Source organism: Pelodiscus sinensis, chromosome 6 (genome assembly GCF_049634645.1).
Source record: "Pelodiscus sinensis isolate JC-2024 chromosome 6, ASM4963464v1, whole genome shotgun sequence".
NCBI lineage: Eukaryota > Metazoa > Chordata > Testudines > Trionychidae > Pelodiscus > Pelodiscus sinensis.
The window spans coordinates 127468209-127492739 of record NC_134716.1 but is presented as its reverse complement, the minus strand read 5'-3'; the positions used below and the strand labels follow the sequence as shown (position 1 = coordinate 127492739).

At 59.6% G+C, this 24531-nt stretch overlaps 1 protein-coding gene across 4 annotated transcripts in view; it reads left to right on the top strand.

Annotated features, from left to right (window-relative positions):
- Positions 1-24531, top strand: part of CNTFR (ciliary neurotrophic factor receptor) — a 474842-nt gene that overhangs the window by 402172 nt on the left and 48139 nt on the right. For all 4 annotated transcript variants that reach the window (XM_075932805.1, XM_075932804.1, XM_075932807.1 and 1 more), the window contains 2 exons: positions 22006-22123; positions 23285-23451. In XM_075932805.1, coding sequence (XP_075788920.1) covers positions 22006-22123; positions 23285-23451 — 285 coding nt within the window. The remainder of the gene's footprint in view (positions 1-22005; positions 22124-23284; positions 23452-24531) is intronic.

The window sequence follows — 24531 nt, the reverse complement described above, 5'->3', positions numbered from 1 at the left end:
GGCTGGCTCCATCTAGCAAATTTGCTCCTTTAACACAGTAGTAATGAACAGCCAGCAAATAATAGTAAACGTTACCTAGCGCATGTAGCGAGTGCAGGGCTATCATTTATAGCACAAAGAAGGTAATAACGCCTCTGTATACAGATTTGGTGCAGAGACACTTCGGAAAACTGCCGACGCTTCTGGGTTCCCCATTGTTCAAAGGTCACCGATGAATTACAGAGACTCCGGAGAAGGGCAACAGAATTGATGAAGGGATTAGAAGATGGTATATGACTTAGAGTTTACGAGAACGGGGCATGCGATGTACGGCATAGTACAGCGAAGAGAGGCGAGAAGGGAGAGACACGGAGCAGTCTTACAAAGACGGTCTGTGTAGTAATTAGGACTGAATGACACCCGCCTTGTGGATAATTAAATTAATGCTTCCCACTTCCTCCTGAGCTGTGAATTAGCAGCTTTCCGTTGTGCCTGCCGGCAGGCCGGGCAAACCTCTGCATTTGTTCCAATCCAAAATGGTCAACTCTTTGAACCGAGTGGCAGCAGAAACGTCCCGCTTGGCTTCCTAATGCTGCCTGAGAGGGGAGCCGCCAGCCAGCGCCTGGAGGACATCCGCGCCGAGTGTTGGAAAACGAGCACCCCGCGGCAATCGCTTCCAACATGCGCTTTACAGTTGGGGGCAGATGTGCTGCCCTGTTAAGGACGGCTGCCCCCGTTTTAAGAGCAGGTTAGACAGACATCTATCAGGGATGGTCTAGACCAGCGGTTCCCAACATTTTCCAGACGGGGACCCATTTTGACAATTCAGGAAGACTTGGTGACCCAGGGCAATTCAAAAAGGCTGCGTCTAGACTGGCATGATTTTCCGGAAATGCTTTTAACAGAAAAGTTTTCCATTAAAAGCATTTTCGGAACAGAGCATCTAGATTGGCACGGACACTCTTCACCATTTTCGCGATCGGGGCTTTTTTGCGAAAAACAAATCTGAGCTGTCTACACTGGCCCTTTTGCACAAAAGCTTTGCACAAAAGGAACTTTTGCCCGAACGGGAGCAGAATAGTATTTCCACAAGAAGCACTGATTTCTCACAGTAGGAAGTCAGTGTATTTGCGGAAATTCAAGCGGCCAGTGTAGACAGCTGGCAAGTTTTTCCGGAAAAGCGGTTGATTTTCCGGAAAAACTGGCCAGTCTAGACACAGCCAAAATGTGTGAATGGCTCCTTCAGAGCCTCCTGGGGAGACACCTGGCGACCCTTTTGAAATGTAATGGCGACCCATATGTGGGTCCCAACCCATAGGTTGGGAACCCTGGTCTAGACAGTACTGGGTCCTGCCATGAGGGCAGGGGACAGAACTCGATGACCGCTCAAGGTCCCTTCCAGTTCTGGTGTTCTAGGATTCTATGAGCCGGGGGGCTATTTCCGAAAGCTGATGAGAGCTACGTTGACTTGGCCGGTGACCCTCGCAGGAGGCGTCGCTCCGAAGAGGCCTGGACAGTTACAAGCAAGAGCAGGCGACCTAACAATCATCACGGCTCCAAACAGCCGAGAGGAACGTGAAGAGGACACTTGGCTCGGGGCACATCGCCCCTTCGCGGCCCGCCGCACGGCTCTTCCGCCTTCCTTAGCAGCTGCCGGAGCCGGACACCGAGCTAGACGGAGCCCTCGTCGGATCCAGCGTGCTAAATCTTGTGTTCCGGTCGGCTCCTCTCCCGCCCCTGCAGAGCTCCGACGCGGGGCGGGAATTTCAGAGCCCAGCTGGCGCGGCTGTGTGCATTGTGAAACACGGGTCTGTGTTTCTCTCTCCTGAACACCGAGAAGGGGGCTCCGCAGGGCCCCCAGCCGGGTTGACGGCTGCCGAGGGAGGCAAGGGATCCCAGGACATCACTAATTCCTGCCCTGCTTGGAGATAAACACATCTGCCACTGACCTGGCTCCGTTCTTTGGGTCGAGGCGATGCTGTTTCAGGTGGCCGGTGCGTCCAGGGACCGGATGCCCCGCGCATTAGCTAATCAGAGCAGCCACGTTGCTTTTCCTGGCTGAGGAATGTGCCTTTGAACCACCAGCCCCTCGATAATGACACGGAAAGGGGGAGAGGAGAAGTCAGACCCCGAGCAACCACAAGGAGCTTCCTTTAATCCTCTCCTAGGTATTTATCTCCCGGCTCCTGTCCCGGAGCCAAGAAGCACCTGGATGCTGGCCAGCCCTTGAGCACTTGCCAAATCCGCTGGACTTTTCAAAGTTCCTGAGCCCCATAAACTTGTCGCTGAGTCGAAAGAGCGGAGCTGGGAAGGGGATTAGGGTAATGAAGTGCTGCCATCACTGGCCGGGAAGGGCTGGGAAAACGGCCGGGTGGCATGCCCCCTGCCCCACGCGAGCCGGGGCTAATGGCCCTTATGGGTCCTTCGGAGGGGGAGGGGGAATACGCCATGGGGAGGGAAAGACTAAGGGAACCATCCCTGGGCAGCAGGAAAGGAGATTCAGAACTAGCTCCGGTTACACCCGACCGGGCTCCCGGGGAGTTTGGGGCGTCCCACGAGGCCTGGATGTGAGTCGCTGAGGCCCCCTGCGGGGGGGGGGCAAATTCCAGGCCATCTCCCCCAGGTTCCCCGCAGAGGAAGGGGCAATTCCAGGCCATCGCCCCCAGGCCCCAGGCCCCCACAGAGGGGGGGCAATTCCAGACCATCTCCCCCAGACACCCGCAGAGGAAGGGGCAATTCCAGGCCATCGCCCCCAGGCCCCCACAGAGGGGGGGCAATTCCAGGCCATCGCCCCCAGGCCCCCACAGAGGGGGGGCAATTCCAGGCCATCACCCCCAGGTCCCCACGGGGGGGGCAATTCCAGGCTATCTCCCCCAGACCCCCACAGAGGGGGGGCAATTCCAGACCATCTCCCCCAGACCCCCGCAGAGGGGGGCAATTCCAGGCCATCTCCCCCAGGTCCCCACAGAGGGGGGCAATTCCAGGCCATCACCCCCAGGCCCCCACAGAGGAAGGGGCAATTCCAGGCCATCTCCCCCAGACCCCCACAGAGGAAGGGGCAATTCCAGGCTATCTCCCCCAGACCCCCACAGAGGGGGGGCAATTCCAGGCCATCGCCCCCAGGCCCCCGCAGAAGGGGGGCAATTCCAGGCCATCTCCCCCAGGTCCCCGCAGAAGGGGGGCAATTCCAGGCCATCGCCCCCAGGCCCCCACAGAGGGAGGGGCAATTCCAGGCCATCTCCCCCAGGTCCCCGCAGAAGGGGGGCAATTCCAGGCCATCACCCCCAGGCCCCCGCAGAAGGGGGCAATTCCAGGCCATCGCCCCCAGGCCCCCACAGAGGGAGGGGCAATTCCAGGCCATCTCCCCCAGGTCCCCACAGAGGGGGGCAATTCCAGGCCATCTCCCCCAGGTCCCCACAGAGGGGGGCAATTCCAGGCCATCTCCCCCAGGTCCCCGCAGAAGGGGGCAATTCCAGGCCATCGCCCCCAGGCCCCCACAGAGGGGGGCAATTCCAGGCCATCGCCCCCAGGCCCCCACAGAGGGGGGCAATTCCAGGCCATCACCCCCAGGCCCCCGCAGAAGGGGGCAATTCCAGGCCATCACCCCCAGGCCCCCGCAGAAGGGGGCAATTCCAGGCCATCTCCCCCAGGTCCCCACAGAGGGGGGCAATTCCAGGCCATCTCCCCCAGGTCCCCACAGAGGGGGGCAATTCCAGGCCATCTCCCCCAGGCCCCCGCAGAAGGGGGGCAATTCCAGGCCATCGCCCCCAGGCCCCCACAGAGGAAGGGGCAATTCCAGGCCATCACCCCCAGGCCCCCGCAGAAGGGGGCAATTCCAGGCCATCGCCCCCAGGCCCCCACAGAGGAAGGGGCAATTCCAGGCCATCTCCCCCAGGTCCCCACAGAGGGAGGGGCAATTCCAGGCCATCGCCCCCAGGCCCCCACAGAGGGAGGGGCAATTCCAGGCCATCGCCCCCAGGCCCCCACCCCCACAGAGGGAGGGGCAATTCCAGGCCATCACCCCCTGGTCCCCGCAGAAGGGGGCAATTCCAGGCCATCACCCCCAGGTCCCCGCAGAAGGGGGGCAATTCCAGGCCATCTCCCCCAGGCCTCCACAGAGGGGGGCAATTCCAGGCCATCGCCCCCAGGTCCCCGCAGAAGGGGGGCAATTCCAGGCCATCGCCCCCAGGGCCCCGCAGAAGGGGGCAATTCCAGGCCATCGCCCCCAGGCCCCCACAGAGGGGGGCAATTCCAGGCCATCTCCCCCAGGCCCCCACAGAGGGGGGCAATTCCAGGCCATCTCCCCCAGCACCCCCGCAGAGGGGGGGCAATTCCAGGCTATCTCCCCCAGACCCCCACAGAGGGGGGGCAATTCCAGGCTATCTCCCCCAGACCCCCACAGAGGGGGGGCAATTCCAGGCTATCTCCCCCAGACCCCCACAGAGGGGGGGCAATTCCAGGCCATCGCCCCCAGGCCCCCACAGAGGGGGGGCAATTCCAGGCCATCGCCCCCAGGCCCCCACAGAGGGGGGGCAATTCCAGGCCATCGCCCCTGGAGGGCTGAGAACCTCCATCTCCAGAACCCTGGCTCCCTTTGCACCTGGCTCCACGGCCTCCTCCGGGTGCTGATGCTGATGCTGCCACGGCCGTGGTTTTGGCAGAAAGCCCCCCGCCCCCCGCCCCTCCCTGCGATTCCGGAGCTGGCGTGGCTCTTGGACAGCAGGGACCCTGGCGGCCTCCTGGAGCCTGGGGGGCGCTGCCGTGGCTCCAGCCCCGCGCCGGCTGCCGGGAGCAGGTGAACAGAAGTGAGCTTTGGGTTTTTAATTAAACATCTGGCGTCTTGGCAGCCGTCCTGGATGTTTAATTACTGCACCACTGGCATCCCCGGGGGCCGGGGAGGAGTTCCTTCCAGGCGGAGGAGGGCTCCGAGCAGACGCCAGTCCTTCACCGGCCGGGGGCACCTCGAACAAGGTGGAGGGGGCCAATGCGGGGCCTGTATGGAGCCCCCGAAGCCTTTGCATTGGGAAACCCAGCACAGCCCCCCTCTTGGGAGGGGCAGAGGCTCCACTCGGCAGCTTGAGGAACAGGGGCTCAGGTGTCGTTGGGGGTTCCTGGTGATGAACTGGTGAACTGGGCTCAAGTTGCAGTGGGAGAGATCAAGCGATCTCTCTCCTGCCATCCATCTCCACCCTCTGACAAACAGAGGCTGGGGACACCATTCCTTACCCAGCCTGGCTAATAGTCATTAGTGGACTTAACCTCCATGAATGTATCTAGTTCTCTTTTAAACCCTGTTATAGTCCTGGCCTTCACAACCTCCTCAGGCAAGGAGTTCCACAGGTTAACGGTGCGCTGTGTGATGCTCCGCCACCAGATGACGATCATGTGGCTTAGTTTGTGTAGGACCCAGGGGGTCCTTGTCAAAGCTCTCGACCACACCTGGGCTGGGGACAAGCCACAATGCCCCTGGCAGGTTGCGTGTCCTCCATCCTCTCTCCCCGGCCATTGCGGTCGCTCCCGTACCCCAGCCTGGCTCCTGCCCCGCACCAGCCCACCCCAGTGCAGAATGCCAACTCTGACCTCCTGTGCTTTTGCTTCGTTTGCCTCTTCCCCCATCCCCTGCCTGGCCCCAGCAGAAACCCACCTCGCCCACGAGGCTCGGGACACTAGTGCTGACGGCGAGACCGGTGCCACGGAGAAGAGCCACTCGGAGCCTCACGTGTGCCGCAGAGGTCGACCTGCTTCTCTCTCTCTCTGTCACATGGAGCTGGGCCTGAGTTTTGTGCTTCACGCTGGGATTGCGGCGTCCGAGTCTGCCTGACATTTTCTCGTGGCGCGGCGGGCGAGCTGTCTGAAAGAGCGAGCGCGGCTCCGTGGCTTGGCAGAGGAGCATTGTGAAACAAGTCTGTTAAGCAATTAATCGTTTGCCGAGTCGGCCCTCGGTTCGGCGCCTTTCAAGAGACTCCTGAGATGTGGCAATTGAGTCGCAGTAAAATTGACAGTAAAATTGTCAAGATGGGCAGCTTCTGCGAGTGATTCCACGCTCCCCTCCTTGGGATCGGGGCCCTGCAAAGGCACACAGCCAGAATCCCGTGGGTGGAGTGAGCCATACGTCTGCTTAGGTTTTGGGGAGTCCTGTTATTCACATGGTGGGGGACAACAGCAAACATGTCATGTAGCAATAGCATGGTAGGTAATAATTCATAAGAAGGAACATAGACTGGGTCAGACCAAAGGTCCTTCTAGCCCAGTGTCCTGTCTTTCAACAGTGGCCAATGCCAGGTGCCCCAGAGGGAGAGAACAAAATGGGGGCTCATCCAGTGATCCCTTCCCTGTCACCCATTCCCAGCCCCTGTCAAACAGAGGCTAACGACACCATCCCTACCCATCCTGGCTAATCAGTATTGATGGACCTAACACCTAAGAATGTATCTAGCTCTTTTTTGAACCCTGTTAAAGTTCTGGTCTTCACAACATCCCCTGGCAAGGAGTTCCACAGGTTGGCTGTGCGCTGCATGAGGAAAAACGTCCTTTTGTTTGTTTTAAACCCTCTACCTATTCATTTCATGTGGAGCTGTGGATGCGGGACAGTGGGTGGGGCCCAGAAGGTCCCTGTCTAAAGCTTAAGAATGATTGGTTGTGGGCCCTGGGAGCTCAGCCAATGAAATGATCTTATCTGCTCCTCTCTCTCCACGGCGTCCACCGGCTACGGTATTTATAGAAGCCCCCAGAGGATCTGAGCACCTTTTGTTAAAATCTGTTTCTGTTCCCAGCCTCGCAGCAGGGCAGGGCAGAGCTGTTCTCCCCGGGCAGCCAGAGCAACTGGCTTGTCCAAATTCACCCAGGAAACTTCAAACCGGGCAGGGAATTGAAGCCACATCTGAGAGTGCCAGGTTCGTGCTGTGCTCTGCCCCCCCCACCCCCCCGGTGCCTTGTTTTTAAAGACCTAGACAGTACCACTGAGATGGCTTTCACTTTGCCTTCAAAGCTGTGTCTACACTACATGCCTCTGTCGGCAGAGGCATGTAAATTAGGGTTGTAGGCAAAGGTAAATGAAGCCGCGATTTAAATGATCGCGGCTTCATTTACATTTACATGGCTGCCGCGCTGAGCCGACAAACAGCTGATCAGCTGTTTGTCGGCTCGCCGCTAGTCTGGACGTTCCCCCTGTCGACATCAAAGCCCTTTGTCGGCAGCCCCGTTATTCCTCGTGGAATGAGGTTTACCGGGGCTGCCGACAAAGGGCTTTGATGTCGACAGGGGGAACGTCCAGACTAGCGGCGAGCCGACAAACAGCTAATCAGCTGTTTGTCGGCTCAGCGTGGCAGCCATGTAAATGTAAATGAAGCCGCGATCATTTAAATCGCGGCTTCATTTACCTTTGCTGAATAAACAAATCTACATGCCTCTGCCGACAGAGGCATGTAGTGTAGACGTGCCTCAAGTGTCCAGCAGGCGCTTCCTCTCCCCACGGCCCCTAAAAAACAAGGGGCTCGGGCGTAAAGTCGCCCACAGCCGCCATGACGCGCCCTGCACTCCGTAGCGTGTTCAGCGCCCCTTCGACAATGCCACCACCCTCCCGCCGCACAGGGTCACCAGAGCCGTGACACCCGGGTCGCTCTGGTATCTCCGTTTCCCACCTCTGCACGCTGAGCCGGGCTCGCGCCAGGACTTCCGCTCAGACGTTTTCACGGGAGCGGCTGTGAGCACACACATGATTGTTAATGATTGTTTCATTGACTCCGGCAGCTGCGCCAGAGCAGAGCATGGCGGGCGGACGCTGATGAGAACCCGTTCCTCTCTGTACAGATGCGCCCCTTATCAGCTGTAGAAATCTGATTTATTCATGGGTTTTAGATCCCCGTGGCCCGCTGGAAACCGGCAATTTTCTGAAAATCTGCATGAGAATAAATAACATGTGTTTGCTGCAGCGACAAGTACTGCTGTCGGGGGGGAAGAAGGGCGCCCGGGGTACCTCCAGTGAGCGGCACAGATCTACGGATCTGGTCCTACGTACGCGGCTCTCCGCACCCCACTGGACAAATCGTTCCAGCCCTTTTGTGTGCATGCGTGTGCGCGCACACACACACACACCCCTCCCTCTCTCTCTCCTAGATCTGCAAGCCCTGTGGAACCCAATGCAACAGGCTTAGATCATGCCCAGGGAGGTTGTGGAATCCCCATCTCTGGAGATATTTCAGAGCAGGTTAGATAAATGTCTATCAGGGATGGTCTAGACAGTATTGGGTCCTGCCATGAGGGCAGGGGACTGGACTCGATGACTCTCGAGGTCCTTTCCAGTCCTAGTATTCTAGGATTCTATGCCCCGTACAGCAACCTCCAGGGGAATATTCCAGCCCCTTGAGCATTAGCCCCAAAGTGGGCAGGAGCAAAGTTGTTGACTCGAGTCCCACGACTTGAACTCGAGTCCGACGTAAGTCGCTAGGTGACTTGTCTTGAGACGCGACTCGGGTTCATTGTTTGTGACTTGAGACTCGACTTGGGACTTGAACTGTAGTCACTTGAGACTCGACTTGGACTGGTCAATGACGACTTGAGGACAACGCTGGGCAGGAGAGACTGGTGTCGGGGCATCAGTTACATCAGTCTTACAGCATCCAGAGCAGGGGGGCCGATCAGGGGGCCGAACCCGGCTCCCGGCTTCCCTGGAGCTAGACCTCAAAGCTCGGGGCTCCCCCCTTGGAATTGGGGAGCCGGTGCTACAGCCCCCTCCTGCTCAGACCCCGCACCCACACTCCACTCCAGCACCTTCCCAGACCCCCCAACACACTCCTGCACCCACCCTCCCGCCCAAACCCCACGCACCAAGCCCACCTTCCAGCAGCCCCCTGTGCACACACTGAACGCCTCATTTTTGGCCCCGCCCTAGAGTGTAGGGGACCCACAGAATCTACCAGCCTAGGCCCCTCCAGACTCTCTTGTGTGCAGGGAATGTGGGGTTTTTTGGTTGGGGTGTTGCTTCTCACTTTTGTGGAGCCCCTGACTGATTTTCCTGTGGGTCAGCAGCCCCCAAAAAGTTCACCCCTCCCTGATCTAGACACTGCTCTCCTCCATGGAAGACCTCGGAGAGCAGGCTCAGCTGTCTGTCTGAGTGTAGCCCCGTGTAAAGTATCCACCGAGAGGCCCGGAGCAGGCCCGCGTCTGTCTGCTGTCACCGCACACCCACACACCTACAGCGTGTGATGTGTGTGTTTCTGGAGGAAGTACGTGATGGTAGCTTGGGTTGTAAAGGTTTTATGGGCTTGAGTTAGGGCTGATGAGTTATGCAGGTCATCTCAAGCGCATGTCAATAAAATCCCTCGTCGGCCTGGGCTCTGGATGGGCCACGTGTGATAAAAGGAATAAGCCTCTTACAGAACCATTTCAGAGTGCCTTTAAACCTTTTATTGGCACTATTTTTTGTATCCATCCACCTGTGGAGTCAGGCGTCTTTAGTGCATTAAGTTCTCAGCAGGCGAGGAAAATTATAATGAATCCATTTCAGAAACCTCTAAAAATGACCTCAAATAGCTCTTCTCTATATAAAAATGCCGTGATTTTAATGTCCATTATCTCATGACCCTCCGAGCTAGGAAAAGCGACAGTAGATCATTTTTAGTGGTTTCTCAAATGGATTGGTTCCATTTTTCACCCTGCATGGGGGGACGCAAGGTACAAAGACTTTGGGGGCTTACAGATGGAGGGAGACAGATATCGGCTAGATGGTCCGTCTCCCGATCCAGAACGTCCTTTGGCACGGCGTGGAATCAGCCCGTCCCGCCGACACTGCGAACGCGGAATGGGAGGATTTTGCGCTCTTGCTGCATGGCACCGTGGAAAAGGCAGCCCAGGGGCTGTCGAATGATGTTGCAGATGGACCGTGTCACAGGCGGAGTGAAGTGTCTGACAACGCTGCATGCGGCGGGGATTCCTGTAGGGTAACCGGCCCAAGTGCAAGGGACTTGCCCTCTCCAAATTCGTGGATAGCATATTCAGTTGGCAACAAACACTCCATCGCCTGCAAGCTGGCCGCATGGTCCAGTGGGTAGGGAAGGGCTTTCGGAAGGAGCCACCCTCAGGGCTGGTCTCAGCTCTGCCACTGAAACCTTTTGTGACCATGGTCAGTTCCATACATACAAGATGGGAAGCGACTGTCTAGGAAGGAGCATGGCGGAAAGGGATCTAGGGGTCATAGTGGACCACAAGTTGAATATGAGTCAACAGTGTGATGCTGTTGCAAAAAAAGCAAATATGGTTCTAGGTTGTATCAACAGGTGTGTTGTAAGCAAAACTCGTGAAGTCATTCTGCCGCTCTACTCTGCACTAGTTAGGCCTCAGCTGGAGTACTGTGTCCAGTTCTGGGCGCCACATTTCAAGAAAGATGTGGAGAAATTGGAAAGGGTCCAGAGAAGAGCGACAAGAATGATTAAAGGTCTAGAGAACATGACCTATGAAGCCAGGCTTCATGAACTGGGCTTGTTTAGTTTGGAAAAAAGAAGATTAAGGGGGGACATGATAGCGGTTTTCAAATATCTAAAAGGGTGTCACAAGGAGGAAGGAGAAAATTTGTTCCTCTTGGTTTCTGAGGACAGGACAAGGAGTAATGGGCTTAAAGTGCAGCAGGGGAGGTTTAGATTGGACATTAGGAAAAAATTCCTAACTGTCAGGGTGGTCAAATATTGGAATAAATTGCCAAGGGAGGTGGTGGAATCTCCCTCTCTGGAGATATTTAAGAACAGGTTGGATAGACATCTGTCAGGGATGGTGTAGACGGAGCTTGGTCCTGCCTTGAGGGCGGGGAGCTGGACTCGATGACCTCTCGAGGTCCCTTCCAGTCCTATGATTCTATGATTCTTCCCTGGGAAAACTAAGCTAATAGGCCTTCCTTTGTGGCCCTGATCTGTTTGCAAAGCGCAACAGGGCAGGGCTAGCATGTATGACAGCTGCTAACCCTAGATGAGGCCCCTAGCTATTACTCTCGCCCAAATAACAGGGAATTTGGTTTATGCCAAATACGTTAAAGACGAGTGCGATTTCCATGTTGCATCTTCTTTTAGCATTGAATTCCCGCCACGTTCTGGATCCGTCGCCCCTGCAGATACTGGTCCATGGGGCAGGGCACTGGGGTTCTGGCTGTCTGGGGCTGTCGGTCCCTTCCGGCAGGGGAGAGATGTTGCCATCTCGCTAGAGTACCCCCTGGATGGGTCACTCCCGGGAGCGGCTCAGCACAGCCAGCCTGGTGATTAGTGATTGCCCTAGGGCAGGGGCGGGGAACCTTTTTTGGGTTAGGGGGGCCGCTGAGCCACTGAAAAATCAGTCGGGGGCTGCACAAAAGTGAGGAACAAAAAAAAAAAGAAAAGACACCTCGCTGATACCTCGGGGGGGCTAGTAGATTTTGTGGGCCCCTAGGCGCTGGGGGGGCCAAAAATGAGGGGTTCAGTGTGTGCCTGTGCATGGGTGGGGGCTGCTGGGAAGCAGGCTTGGGGTGTGGGGTCTGGGGGAAGGGAGGGAGGGCGCAGGAGTGGATTGGTGGGTGTGGGAGGGAGGGGGAGTGGGTTGGGGGTTGGTGGGTTTGGGAGGGAGGATGTAGGAGTGGGTTGGGGGTTGATGCGTCTGGGAGGGAGGGAGGGAAGGAGGGGGTTGGGGGTTGGTGGGTGTGAGAGGGGGGGCTGTGCATGGGAGGGAGCAGAAGAGGGTGGGGGCGGGAGGCACAGCAGGCCGGTTCTGGCCCCGGCTGGCCTGACTCTGGCCCGCAAACCTTGCGGCTCCTTGCCCCAGAGCGTGGAGCCGGCACTGGCTCCCCAGCCCTGTGGGAAGGGGCTGCGGGGGCTTCAGGGCTGGGGCACCAGCACTGCCTCCTTGCTGCTGGGGAGGGGGCGAAGCCCTGAGCCTCCGGGGGCTGGATCCAGGCAAGCCAGGGCCCAGCCCCGGCCCCCGGGCTTTCGGTTCCCGTCCTGCCCGCGGGAGCTGCAGGAAGGCCGTGTCCCTCCCTGGCCTGCCTGCCGTGACTCCCCGGGCTCCGGTGCGGAGGCTGAGGTAGCAGAGGCTCCGTTCAGCTCAGCCGCTGGCCAGGAGATGAAACCGGGCGCGTGGGCGGCGCGGTGGCGGAGAGGCCGGTGAGCGGCTGGAGGAGCAGGAGCCGTTTGCGCCGAGGCGGAGGCTGCAGCAGGCTCGGCTGTCTGGCTCTCTCCCGCGCTCGGGCAGGCGGAGGATGAATATTTGCTGCAGGTTAAAGCGGGCGGAGGAGGTCAGCTCCCCAGGTCCCGAGGGGTCAGGAGGCCAGAGTCGGGAGAACGTGTTCACCGGCCGCGCAGGTTCCAGGCCCCGCTGGCCCCAAGGGGCTGGGCACCGCCCTGGTTTCTAGCCCTCGGCATCCCCGCCTGCCCAGTTGTCGGGCTGTTGCCAGGGGAGTGCGGGGCCTTCTGCCTGGAAATCAGGCAGGCAGGACACATACGGCGGGGAGAGCTGGAGGGCAGCCAGCGATGGATTTAGTGATCGGAATGTCGCTTACAAGACGCGGCAGGGAAGGGGGCACGGGACCAGAGACCGGCTTCCAGCCGGGAGGGGCGTTTGCGGCGCTGGCTGGGATTCGGCCCAGCTGGGGGGCGCCCGGCGTGGAAGAGTCAGGAGGGAGCCGGGCTAGGTATTGTCCAACCTCCGCCCGAAAAGAGCAGGGCAGGAGGGACGGTGGGACCACACTGGGCAGCTGGGAAGGTGGAGGACTGGGAGCGCAAGGGCCAGATCAGTGAGTTTTAGAGAAGAGGGTGGGGAAGAAGAAAAACATCTGCCCCCAGCAAGGGGAACGTGGGGGAGAGGGCAGAAAAAAAGAGGGTGAGGAAGGGGTGGTTTGGGGCACGATCCAGGGCTGGAAACACAGGGCGCAGGGCTGGAGAGAGGGAGCCGGGTGCTGGACCTTCGGGGGGGTGGCAGCATCCGTGAGGCCCCCATCTTTGTCAGCCAGCCAGCCCAGACCCCAGGTGTCCCCACAAGGCACTGAACGCCTCTGGCCTCCCAGCTGTGGTCAGGGGATACGGATACCTGGGGCGAGGAGCCGATATTCCTGAGGGAGGGGCTGGAGCAATGCCTGGCTCCCCACCAAGAAGCTATTGAGGGGATATGGGGTGGCGGGGGACACCCGGGGGCGCCCAGGCGGCGGGAATGGGGCATGGGCCACCCCTGCTCTGCATGGGCCTGTCGCTTCGGTGGGAAACGGTTCCCTAAACGCCTCCCTCCACCCTCTGCTTTGCCCCACGATGGCCGCCTGGGAGCCGTTCCCCCGGCAGCCCTAGGGATGGGCCGTTCTGAACCTGGCCTGGGGAGGCTCTGCATCCGGGGGGGGGGGGCAGCCCACAGAACTCCAGAGCCTCGGTGCAGGGAGCATCTTTAACATTCCCCCAATGGCTTTGTCCCCCCCCCCCCCCCCCGCCAGTAGCCTGGCCCGTCTCCAGCGACAGCATTAAGAGCCCTGTATCGATCTGGGCGTGCTGCTTTATTTTCTCTCGTTAAGAGCATGGGAGGGGCGGATGAGCTCGGTCTGCAGCATGGGGGGGGCCGGGGGAGGGGCTGGAGTTTGCAGCCCGGGGGGGCACGGCACAGTCCGGAAGAGGGTGGAGCCCACAAGCCAGGCAGCAAGTTTGCTCAGCACCCTTCGGAGGGGGGGCGCAGGTGGGGGTCTGAACACAGCAACAGACGCACTGCCACGGACCAGAGCACTGCCTGGCCCAGTATCCCTCCTCCTGGCGCTCCGCCACAGACCGGCGCTCAGTCTGACTCCGTATCCCTCCTCCTGGCGCTCCGCCACAGACCGGCGCTCAGTCTGACTCCGTATCCCTCCTCCTGGCGCTCCGCCACGGACCGGCGCTCAGTCTGACTCCGTATCCCTCCTCCTGGCGCTCTGCCACAAACCGGCGCTCAGTCTGACTCCCTATCCCTCCTCCTGGCGCTCCGCCACGGACCGGCGCTCAGTCTGACTCCGTATCCCTCCTCCTGGCGCTCTGCCACAAACCGGCGCTCAGTCTGACTCCCTATCCCTCCTCCTGGCGCTCCGCCACGGACCGGTGCTCAGTCTGACTCCGTATCCCTCCTCCTGGCGCTCCGCCAAGGACTGGCGCTCAGTCTAACTCCGTATCCCTCCTCCTGGCGCTCCGCCACGAACCGGCGCTCAGTCTGACTCCCTATCCCTCCTCCTGGCGCTCCGCCACGGACCGGCGCTCAGTCTGACTCCGTATCCCTCCTCCTGGCACTCCGCCAAGGACTGGCGCTCAGTCTAACTCCGTATCCCTCCTCCTGGCGCTCCGCCACGAACCGGCGCTCAGTCTGACTCCGTATCCCTCTTCCAGGCGCTCCGCTATGGACCAGCGCTCAGTCTGACTCCGTATCCCTCCTCCTGGCGCTCCGCCACGGACCGGCGCTCAGTCTGACTCCGTATCCCTCCTCCTGGCGCTCCGCCAAGGACTGGCGCTCAGTCTAACTCCGTATCCCTCCTCCTGGCGCTCCGCCACGAACCGGCGCTCAGTCTGACTCCGTATCCCTCTTCCAGGCGCTCCGCTATGGACCAGCGCTCAGTCTGACTCCGTATCCCTCCTCCTGGCGCTCCGCCACGGACCGGCGCTCAGTCTGACTCCGTATCCCTCCTCCTGGCGCTCCGCCACGGACCGGCGCTCAGTCTGACTCCCTATCCCTCCTCCTGGCACTCCGCCATGGACCAGCGCTCAGTCTGACTCCGTATCCCTCCTCCTGGCGCTCTGCCAAGGACTGGCGCTCAGTCTAACTCCGTATCCCTCCTCCAGGCGCTCTGCTATGGACCGTTGCTCAGTCTGACTCCGTATCCCTCCTCCAGGCGCTCCGCTATGGACCGGCGCTCAGTCTGACTCCGTATCCCTCCTCCTGGCGCTCCGCCACGGACCGGCGCTCAGTCTGACTCCGTATCCCTCCTCCTGGCACATTGCCAATGACCGATGCTCCATTTAGTCCAGTACCCTTGTCCCGAATCAAGTTGGATACTTCGGAAAGAGGCATGATCCCTGCTCAGCCGAAATTCACACAGCCCCTGATGGTCTTTGATTACACCCCAGGAGGGACATACCTCGGGTCACAGCCTAGCCTGACTCGGGCGCGTCCATAACCCTTGGAATTTTGTCCTACCTGGCATCACTGCCAAGACTCAGTGGTGTATGATGCCGGTTCGGAATCTTCCAGAACACTTGGGCCTCAGTAGTTTTCCAGTGGCCTCAAGTTCCACAGGCTGATGTAGTCGTGAGTGAGGGGATCCACCAAGAATGGACTATGAGCAGTATACTGGGCTTCTTGCCTTACACGGCACTTTTCATCCAAATTGCTCAAAGTACTGTGCAAAGGAGGTCATTATTATCATCATCGCCACTTTACAGGTGGGGAAACTGAGGCACGAGGAGTGATTTGCCCAAGGTCGCTCAACAGAACAGTGGCCAAACGAGGAATAGAACCAGCTCTTCTATGGCCCAGTCTGGCGCTATATCCACTGGGCCACGCTGTCTTCTTAAACGCTGCGCTTTCTGGAACAGACAGGAGTTCGGAGAGAGGCAGCACGCCCACTCCTATATCAGAAAAGGCAGTACCCCGGCACAATGTTCAGCCCCAGCATTTCATATGGACATGTCCCTTTGGGTGCACAGATGGTCTACCAGCCTCTTTTCATTGGCTTTGACTTGAGTTGCTTTTGCTCACAAGCCTTGCCAAAAATACCCCTGCTGCCAAGCCCAGAGGACTCTCCAAAACCGTGTTGCGTCCCTCCTGGCTTAAGAGCAAAGAAGAAAGTTGTATCCGCTGTACTAAGATATTTGCACTAATTCAGCCACACACACGCTGTGCGGTGAGCCAGGGTATGCAAAGAAAGTCTCATGGGCTCTCTTTTCCCCTGCTTAGAACGTGGGTCTATTTGTATTTCGCTGGTCACAAAAACACTCAAGCCCAGGACATCTGATAATCTGTGGCAGCAAATTTCAGACTGCCGAAAGGACGTGCTTTGTGATGCAACGTGTCGTTAGCCTGTGGAACTCCTTGCCACAGTATCCTGCTGAGCTGGATTCAGAGACAGATGGGGCATATGTAGAACAACAATAGTAAGAGTGTGATAGTAAGGATTTTGTTAAAAATGAACACATATTTTGACAACGGAACATAACACTTCCTGCTTCAGGGCATGAGCTGACCTCATTATTGGAATTTAGGAGGAACGCCTCTCTGGAGGTCACCCCATAGAATCTTAGAATCCTAGGACTGGCAGAGACCTCAGGAGTCATCAAATCTAGCCCCCTGCCCAAGGCAGGACCAACCCAACTCAATCATCCCAGCCAGGGCTTTGTCCATCTGGAACTTAAACATGTTTAGTGATGGAGATTCCACCCCTCCCTAGGGAACCCAGCCCAGCACTTCATCACTCTCCTAGGTTTTCCTAGCTCCTTCCTCCTAGCTCCTATTAGCTTTTCCTGCTATCCAACCTAGAGCTCTACTGCAACGTGAGACCATTGCTCCTCGGTCTGCCATCTGCCACCGTTCTGCCATCTGTCCAAGTGCCATAGTGCCACGGAGGATGCTGCTACCTCCCTTTCAAGCACATGGCACTGACTACTGGTGGTGGTAAGATACTGGACGAAATGGACCTGAGAGCTAATAGAGTCTGACAATGTCTCTTTCCATCCCCCATACACATCTAATGTAGTCTGGCAACGTGTCTGTCTGTCTGTCTCTCTCCATCCCCCAAACGTATCTAGCTATCTGCCTGCCTGTCTGTCCTCTGTATCTACCTATCTGTCCCCATGCAACCTGCCTCTCTCTCTATCTATCTATCTATCTATCTATCTATCTATCTATCTATCTATCTATCTATCTATCTATCCCCATACACCCCTATCTATCTATCTATCTATCTATCTATCTATCTATCTATCTATCTATCTATCTATCCCCCTGTGCACACCGTCTGTCTATCTATCCATCTGTCTATCTGTCTATCCCCACACACACCATCTACCTATCTATCCCCATGCAACCTGCCTCTCTATCTATCCCCATACACTCTATCTATTTATCCCCATACACTGTCTATCTATCTATCCCCTCCGCACCTCATCTATCTGTCTGTCTGTCTATCCATCTTATCTATCTATCCCCACACATATCATCTATCTGCCTATCTATCCCCATGCAACCTGCCTCTCTATCTATCTATCCCCATACACTCTGTCTATCTATTTATCCCCATACACTCTCTCTGTCTATCTATCCCTCCCACCTCATCTATCTGTCTGTCTATCTATCCCTCCCACCTCATCTATCTGTCTGTCTATCTATCTATTCCTCCCCACCCCCATCTATCTGTCTGTCTGTCTTGCACCTGTGTCCGAGCAGGCAGAGAAGATTTTCAATGGGGTTGCGGTGAAAACAGGCTGACTCTGTGGGGGGACCTTCCGCGGCCGGGGTGCGGTAACACAGCGGGGAGGCCGTTCCGGCGCCCTCCCTGCTTGCTGAAACGCGGCACTACGGTTCTGAGTCCCGCCTGCGAATCTCCGGCCGTCCTCAGGCCGAGGGGGCTGGCGAAGATCCCTGAGAGCCGCTCCAGGCGTGCGGCCGGGACAAAGACGATAAATAATCTTCAGCCGAGCTCATGAAAGGCTGGGTAAAGATTCATTAACGCTCTTTTCAGGCAAGGCAGCCTGCGGGGGGAGGGGCGCAGGTAGTGTGTGGGCCGGTCCGCGAGGCGAGCCGAGGATTAGTCCCTAGTGCCCCCTCCCTGAACAAATCCGGCGGGAGCCCGCGAACGCTGGTGAGGGGCGGGCCCCGGGAAGCCCGGCCGCTGAGCAGTGCTTAAGCTTGACCTTTCGGAGCAGCGGCACCGGCTTCTGACTGCTTCTCCAGGCCGGAGAGGGGGGCGGGCGCGGATCCAGGGAAGGCTGCAGAGGAGGCTTGGGATGCGACAGGAGGGAGACAGAGGAGATTGCTGGACACTCTCGCTGCGGGGGTGAGGAGGAAGCCACGGTACCCGCCTCCAGTGTTCCCTCCAATTTTTTCCCATCCACGTGCGGAATAAATGTTGTTCGAGGCATGTGCAGATGTGCACCACCAGGAGAGGCATCTGCTGCCAGCTGTGGGCGCGCTGCGATCAGCTGGGCAGCACCTGAATCTCTCCAAGCGCTCAGCATAGAGGGAGCTCTGCCCGCCTCTCCGATACCCCAAATGTGTGTGCTCTGTCCCCATGCCAGCCCCGGATTCTGCCTGTCACCACACACTGCCCGCCCATCCCGGGCTCTGGTCCTTCCCCACCCTCTTTGAGAACCAGCGGGCTGGATTTCTAGCCAAGGAATGCAGCCTTGTGATGAGCTACTGCCCCGGTGTGGCAGCTTGGGGATACGACAGGCTAGCCCTTCGCCCCCCCTGCACCTCCTTTTCCTTCAGCACTTCCTCAGTGGGGGCTTGGGCCGGATGCATTTAGCGAGGGGAGTCCAGACCAGGCAGGCGAGGGGGAAATTCGGCGTCCCTGGCCTTGCAAGTATGCGGGCCGGTTTTCTGCACAGGGGCTGCTTGGATGTTTTAACAGCGAGGCTCCTTACCCAGGGTCTGGCCTCCGTCTGTTGTCTGAAAGCTGAAATAGCCGTCTGAAGAGACGCCTGCCTTATACCAGAGCCGGCTGCTCCTTCTCTCCCCCCTCCTCAGTGCTCTGGCTAGTGTCCATCCCCTGGAGAGATGCTGGACGCTGCTTTCTCCCAACAGACAGCACCCTGAAGACCAGGGGAAGGATGGTCCTGGGAGACCTAGCTTCAGTGAGTCCCCTCGGGTGGCACCGCCTCGTGCCTCAGTTTCCCCTCACTAGTTGGCTGGACACAGCTATGTAGGAGGGCTAGATTGTGAGACCAACTCCCAGCCAAGAGCGTCTGGTGTACCAGCCCCACCGTCCCCGGCGCGGTGATGTCATACTAAGCTGATGAGGTCATGACGCTCTGCTGAGCTGCTGGTGCTGTGGCGAGGCCTCTGAGGAGGTATGCGCTGCCCTCACCACGTTCACCGCCTCTCTCAGCATCCCAGGCACATCAGGCCCCCAGGCTGAGCCGCGGCATTCCCCCGTCCAGACATGGCGAACAGGAAGGTAGGGCCCTGTTCACAGCCTGCAGACCCTGCCTCGCAGGACCTGGTCCACAGCCGGGAGTCCGGAGCATCCCAGGATGGGGGTGAGACCACAGGGGGATGGCTCTGGGCAGATGGGTGAGACTGAATCAACACCCAGAGGCTCTTTGCAGGCACGGTGTGGCCTGCAGCTCCCCTGGATTCCTCTTTGTCTGTCCGTCCCCATCCCCACCAGGACCGAACACCTCCTGAGAGTGACAAGAATAACACGAGCATTTTCCCCTCCCCCTTCCTCGCCTGGGACAGTGGAACTGGATGCGCGTCAGGGACTGTGGGACGGTGCTCGTGTCTGTACGTCGGTGCACGTGTGCGACAATACCACGGGGGAGGTGCTGGGAGCCGGGCGGGTTGCGTGGCCCATGGTCCATAGTGGGGATGAGTGCCAGAGCGGAGGCCTGGATCCCGACGCCTGTGCTGGTAAATCCCCCAGTTGTGTGGCAGTGCTGTTGTCCCAGGAGCATAGGAGAATGGCGCAGCCAGGGGAAGGCACAACTGTCGCGAGTCAGGTGTCTCTCCCACTGCTGCGGCCGGTCCCTGGCAGCGCTCTGAACCCCAAGAAAGAGACCTAGAACTGGCCTCTGGGTCTGGTCTGGCCGGAGCAGAGGGGAGTGTTGGGCTGGTGTGATCCTGGGAGCCCCATTCCTACATGCGTGTGGGGGATCAGCCCCTGGCCGGCGGCTACAGGGACGGAGCAGGCGGATGGTTGATTGGGGCTGGGCGGAGGCCATGCTGGCCACTCTTTCGTTGGTTGGCGGAGAGGCTTTTCTCAAAGAGGGCGGGGAATTCTTTGTTCCCGCGCTCAGGGATCGGGGCAGGAGGGAGGAGATGCCACTCTGGGGGTGATGTGCACCAGAGACCTTCCTGACGGACAGCACGGGCTTGCGGAGTTGTTCCCCGGGAGAGGAGGGATTCCCAGGGCTTGGAGCTTTCAAAGGTCGACCAGACAGAGCCCCAGAAAATCTCTCCCTGCCTATTTCCACTGCTGTGGGAGCGAGGGACAGAGATCTGTGCAATTCTACATCCACGTGCAGACCCAGGCCGGATCCCCGGCGGAGGCAGCCTATCCGCCTGTGGATAGCAGCAGGGGGCATAGACACAGGGCCATTGATCTTTCCTTGGACCAGCTCCTGCAGGAAAAGCTATTGCCTCCCCTCCGCAGTGTGTCTAAGATCGTGGGACCCCCGTGGCTAGAGCTACGCTGCTCTTATTACGGCTTGGGCGTCCCTGACTGGTCCCCAGGAGGGAGTTTCCTGGACCAGGGAAGGCTGTAGAGCAGTTAAGGCTGTAGAGCAAACCCAGTTAAGGCTGTAGAGCAAACTCCTGCCTCTCTGGGCGTGGTCTCAGTGCCACGGGACAGTGACCACGCCCAGCAAGTGGGTGGGTGACACACACACACTTACATTTCAGCCTTGAGTTTCACCCCGGGCCCAGGAGCAGCACCCACCGCCCGAGTCTCACGGCGGAAGGAGCTGGAGCTGATGTGTTCAGCTCTTGCCTGCAGAGGGCGCCAGCAGGCGTGGTCCGCTCACACCGCCCCGTTACTGGCACACACCGAGTCTCTAGGGTCCTGCCTCTGTGCCACCATAAAACACAGTCGACAGCAGGTCAGAGGGTCTCTTCCTCACCCTCCAGATGGCCGAGCCCCAGACAGGTCCCTGAAATGTGGGCTCCAGCGGGTTCCCTGCTGCCACCAGCAATTCTGGGCCACGGGGCAGAACAGTCAGTAAATCCACGTGGACACGATCCGCTGGACATGTGGGCACGTTCTTCCGGCACAGCCAGGGCTTTTATGCGCCTGCCCGGTAGGGTGGCCAACCGTTTAATCATGCAAACCCAAGGACACCCCTTCTCTGAGTTCCCTCCCCTGCTCCCTCCATCCCTCGCTCTCCCTCACCCCCCTCACTTTCACCAGGCTCGGGCAAGGGGGTTAGGGGCAGAGGCGGTGCAGGGTGCAGGCTCTGGGCTGGGGCAAGGGTTTGGGGTGTAGAGGGGGTGCAGGGTGTGGGCTCTGGACTGAGGCAAGGGTTCGGGGTGTAGAGAGAGTGCAGGGTGCGGGCTCTGGGCTGGGGCAAGGGTTTGGGGTGCAGGAGGAGGACAGAGGAACAGTGCTTACCTCAGATGATTTCCAAAAGTGACTGGCAACAGCTTCAAGGCAGGGGGACTGGGAGGTCTCCATAGGCCACTACCCATAGGCACCGCCCCTGCAGCTCCTGTTGGCTGCAGTTCCCAGCCAATGGGAGCTGAGGATTCAGTGCTGGGGGGCGGGGCAGCACACAGAGACACTCCCCCATGGCCACAGGGTCAGTGTCGACTGCTTCTAGGAGCCGTGTAGGACAAGGGCGGGCAGGAAGCCTGTCGTACCCCACTGCGATGCCACCGGCAGCTGGGGGCCACGGGCCCTTTTAAATCACCCGGGGCCCTGCTCAATTGCCCCTTTTACATCCCCCCCGTCGGCAGGCCTGCCCTGTAGCCACCTCCCTCCGCACATGCGAGGTTCTCTGGCCTGTGCCAGGCAGGCGCTCAGGGTGGAGGGTCGCACCGGCCCCTTGCGGCTTCTCTGTCGTGGGAGCGTGGCCCCGGCCAGCTGAGACCAGCCGGCAAGTGCTGCCCGCCGGCGGGTGGGTGTGTCCTCTCTCCTTGCCTGTGCTCGTGGCGAGGATAAAAGCCCTACTACTGCTGCAAGCTAAGGGAGACCTCCTTCCGCTCACCTATGGGAAGCTTTTCTGCGGGAAGTAGAAGTCTTGGGGTTGGAGGCCTGGCGGCAGGGGAGCCGCCGTGAAATCCTCTTGCTTTCAGCATGTCGCCAGCCCCCCTGCGCTTCCTCCGAGGGGGTCCCCGTGAGTAACCTGGGTCTCTGCTTCCCGGCAGCCTCGCCCAAGGAGCCTGTGCTGATGTGCCGATCCAACAACTACCCCAAAGGATTCTACTGCAGTTGGCACCTGCCCAGCCCTACCTACATCCCCAACACCTTCAATATCACCGTCATGTAAGTGCCCGGCTCCCGCGGGGAGGGGAGGAGGCCTCTGTGCATGGGCCAGACTGGGGGGGACAGCCGGAGTCGCTCCAGCTGTGCACCGCGGGGAGGCTCCGAACAGGCGGCGGGGGGCAGAGGTTCCCAGTGCTGGGGGGGAGGAGCCCTGAGCCTCGGGGGTGGGATCCAGGCAAGCCGGGGGCCCCAGGCCTTAGAATCTCACCCCTGTCCTACATGAGCGCTTAGCTGCGAGCCCAGGGAGGGTCCCTAGGACAGCGGCTCCCATCCCAGACGGCCCTGCCACAGCCGGGTGAAGGCACTGGGGACGGAGACGTCCCGCTCGCAGGTGTGATGGTTTCCAGCCACCGGCCGGCTGGCCTGACAGGACTGTGTAGGGAGGAGTCCGCTCCACCCCGAAGTCAGGTCCACTCCCTGCGTTCCTGAAAGGAGGGTTGGGAGAGCCCCGCCCCTTCTGCTGAGGCCCCGCCCCTTTCCCACCCCCCACAGGGAGGCAGGGCAATGCACCCCCCAACCATGGGGAGAGGAGAGGAGGGGCCGGGTGTGCACTTGCCCCAGCCGCAGGGCACCAGGGAGGGAGGAGGCCGCACGGCCCCAGTCCTGGAGCACGGGGAGGGCAGCGCTGGGGGCAGCAACACTCCCCTAGAGCAGGCGTTCTGGGGGCGGAGCATGGGCGGGGCCAGCCTGGCGGTTTCGGAAGGCAACGCCTCCCCCTGCCTCAGCTACCGGGCGCCCATGACGAGGCGCTGCGGCCGTCTCCGCCTCCGGGTGGCGGGGGGAGCGTGAGGAAGCTGTCCTTGTTCCGTGGCAGGCTGGCGGCTTCTCGGCCGGGCTTGTGAGGGGCCGGAGAGTAGCGGGCGCTGCGTACAGATTGACCCCAACTGGCCCGAAAATGGCCCCTTCCCCGGTTTTCACACACGGCAGGAAATCCCGGGATGGTGCAGCTGAGCTCTGAGCCAAAGAGGGAGCCCCGGGGAAAAACGAGGGGCAAGGGGTCTCTGTGAGTGAGGGCAGGGCTGAGCTGAGAAGCGGCGGGATAAATACGGCCAGGCTGGAGCACTGAGGTGCCAACATGGCACCAGGCCTGGGCCCCTGTGTCACCCAGACTCCTGCTCCTTGGGGTAACGCCTGCTCTCTCGTCCCTTCTGGCTGTGACAGGCACGGCCCCAGAGAGTTGGTCTGCGAGAAGGACGCGTTCCCCAAGAACAGGTGTCACATCCGCTACCACCAGCTCTTCTCCACCGTGAAGTACAAGGTGACCTTGACGGTCACGAACGCCCTGGGCAGAAACGCCACCACGATCACCTTTGACGAGTTCGCCATAGGTAACTTCCCCGGCCGGCGCGGGGCTCTCGGGGCCGGGCGGGCGCTTCCGCTTGCTCAGCGGGGGGCACGAGGCTGCCTGCCTTTGTTCCCGGGAGAGGAGCCTAGTCGACTGCCCTGTGCACAAAGCCTTGTGTTATCCTCAGAACGGGATCAGCCAGCGTAGGGCTTCCCTGTGTGCTTTCCCCGTGGTCTGCGGGGACTCCCTCGCGTCAGGAAAGGGAGATGCATTCAGTGGCTGCTGATGGGAAGAGAGCCCACGTCAAGCCCCTGAGCGTTTCGTTTAGGACGTGGGCCGAAACCCGTTTCGGTGGGACGTGTTCCTGGCGGTGTCAGCCCAGGGCATTGTCTCTAAATTCCCAGGGAACTCCCGGACGATCCTGCCCGAGCTGTGACCACTAGTGAAGCCACCAAACCACGGGCCGATGACCACGCCAGGTGGTCGCAACAGAGCCATGCAAGGTTTGAAACGGGCCGCCCCCGGGCTGTCGGATTCCCTGCTAAGGGCCGGCTGCGTGGCCTGTGTCCCAGCTTGGGCAGCCGGCATCCGGGGAAGTAACTCAGCTGCCGCCGCCGGCTCCGAAAAGCGCCCTCTGCTCCTTTCGACGTGGGGCGGGAAGCAGAGCTCCCATGGCGCGGCTCTGCTGCCCGGCTCCCGTTCTGAGCAGGGAGAAAGACGCGCCCGGCAGGAACTGGTGCGTGAGAAGAGGGGGTTACGATTCGCACCGGACTGCTTCGTTCCCTGTTCTCCCTCATCCAGCCAGGGCGCAGAAATCACACGGCGCAGCTGGCCGGTCACGTGCCAGGAGCAATGGACGGTCCCGGCGAGGAATTCAGGGGAAGCCCGTAGGCCGAGTGGTGTCCCCACAAAGCAATGGCTAAGTAGCTCTCCAGGGTTTGGCATCAGCTGCCCGGAGAGAGCAGGCGTCTCGTAGGAGAGGGAACAGGCAGCAGACCGACGCGACAGGCTGTTGTTGAGCATGTGCATTGTGGCAGCACCTGGAGGCCTCGGTCTAGCCAGGCCCCCTCGTGCTGCGTGCCTTAAGAGACATACACTCAAAGGCTCCCCCCGGCCAGCCAAA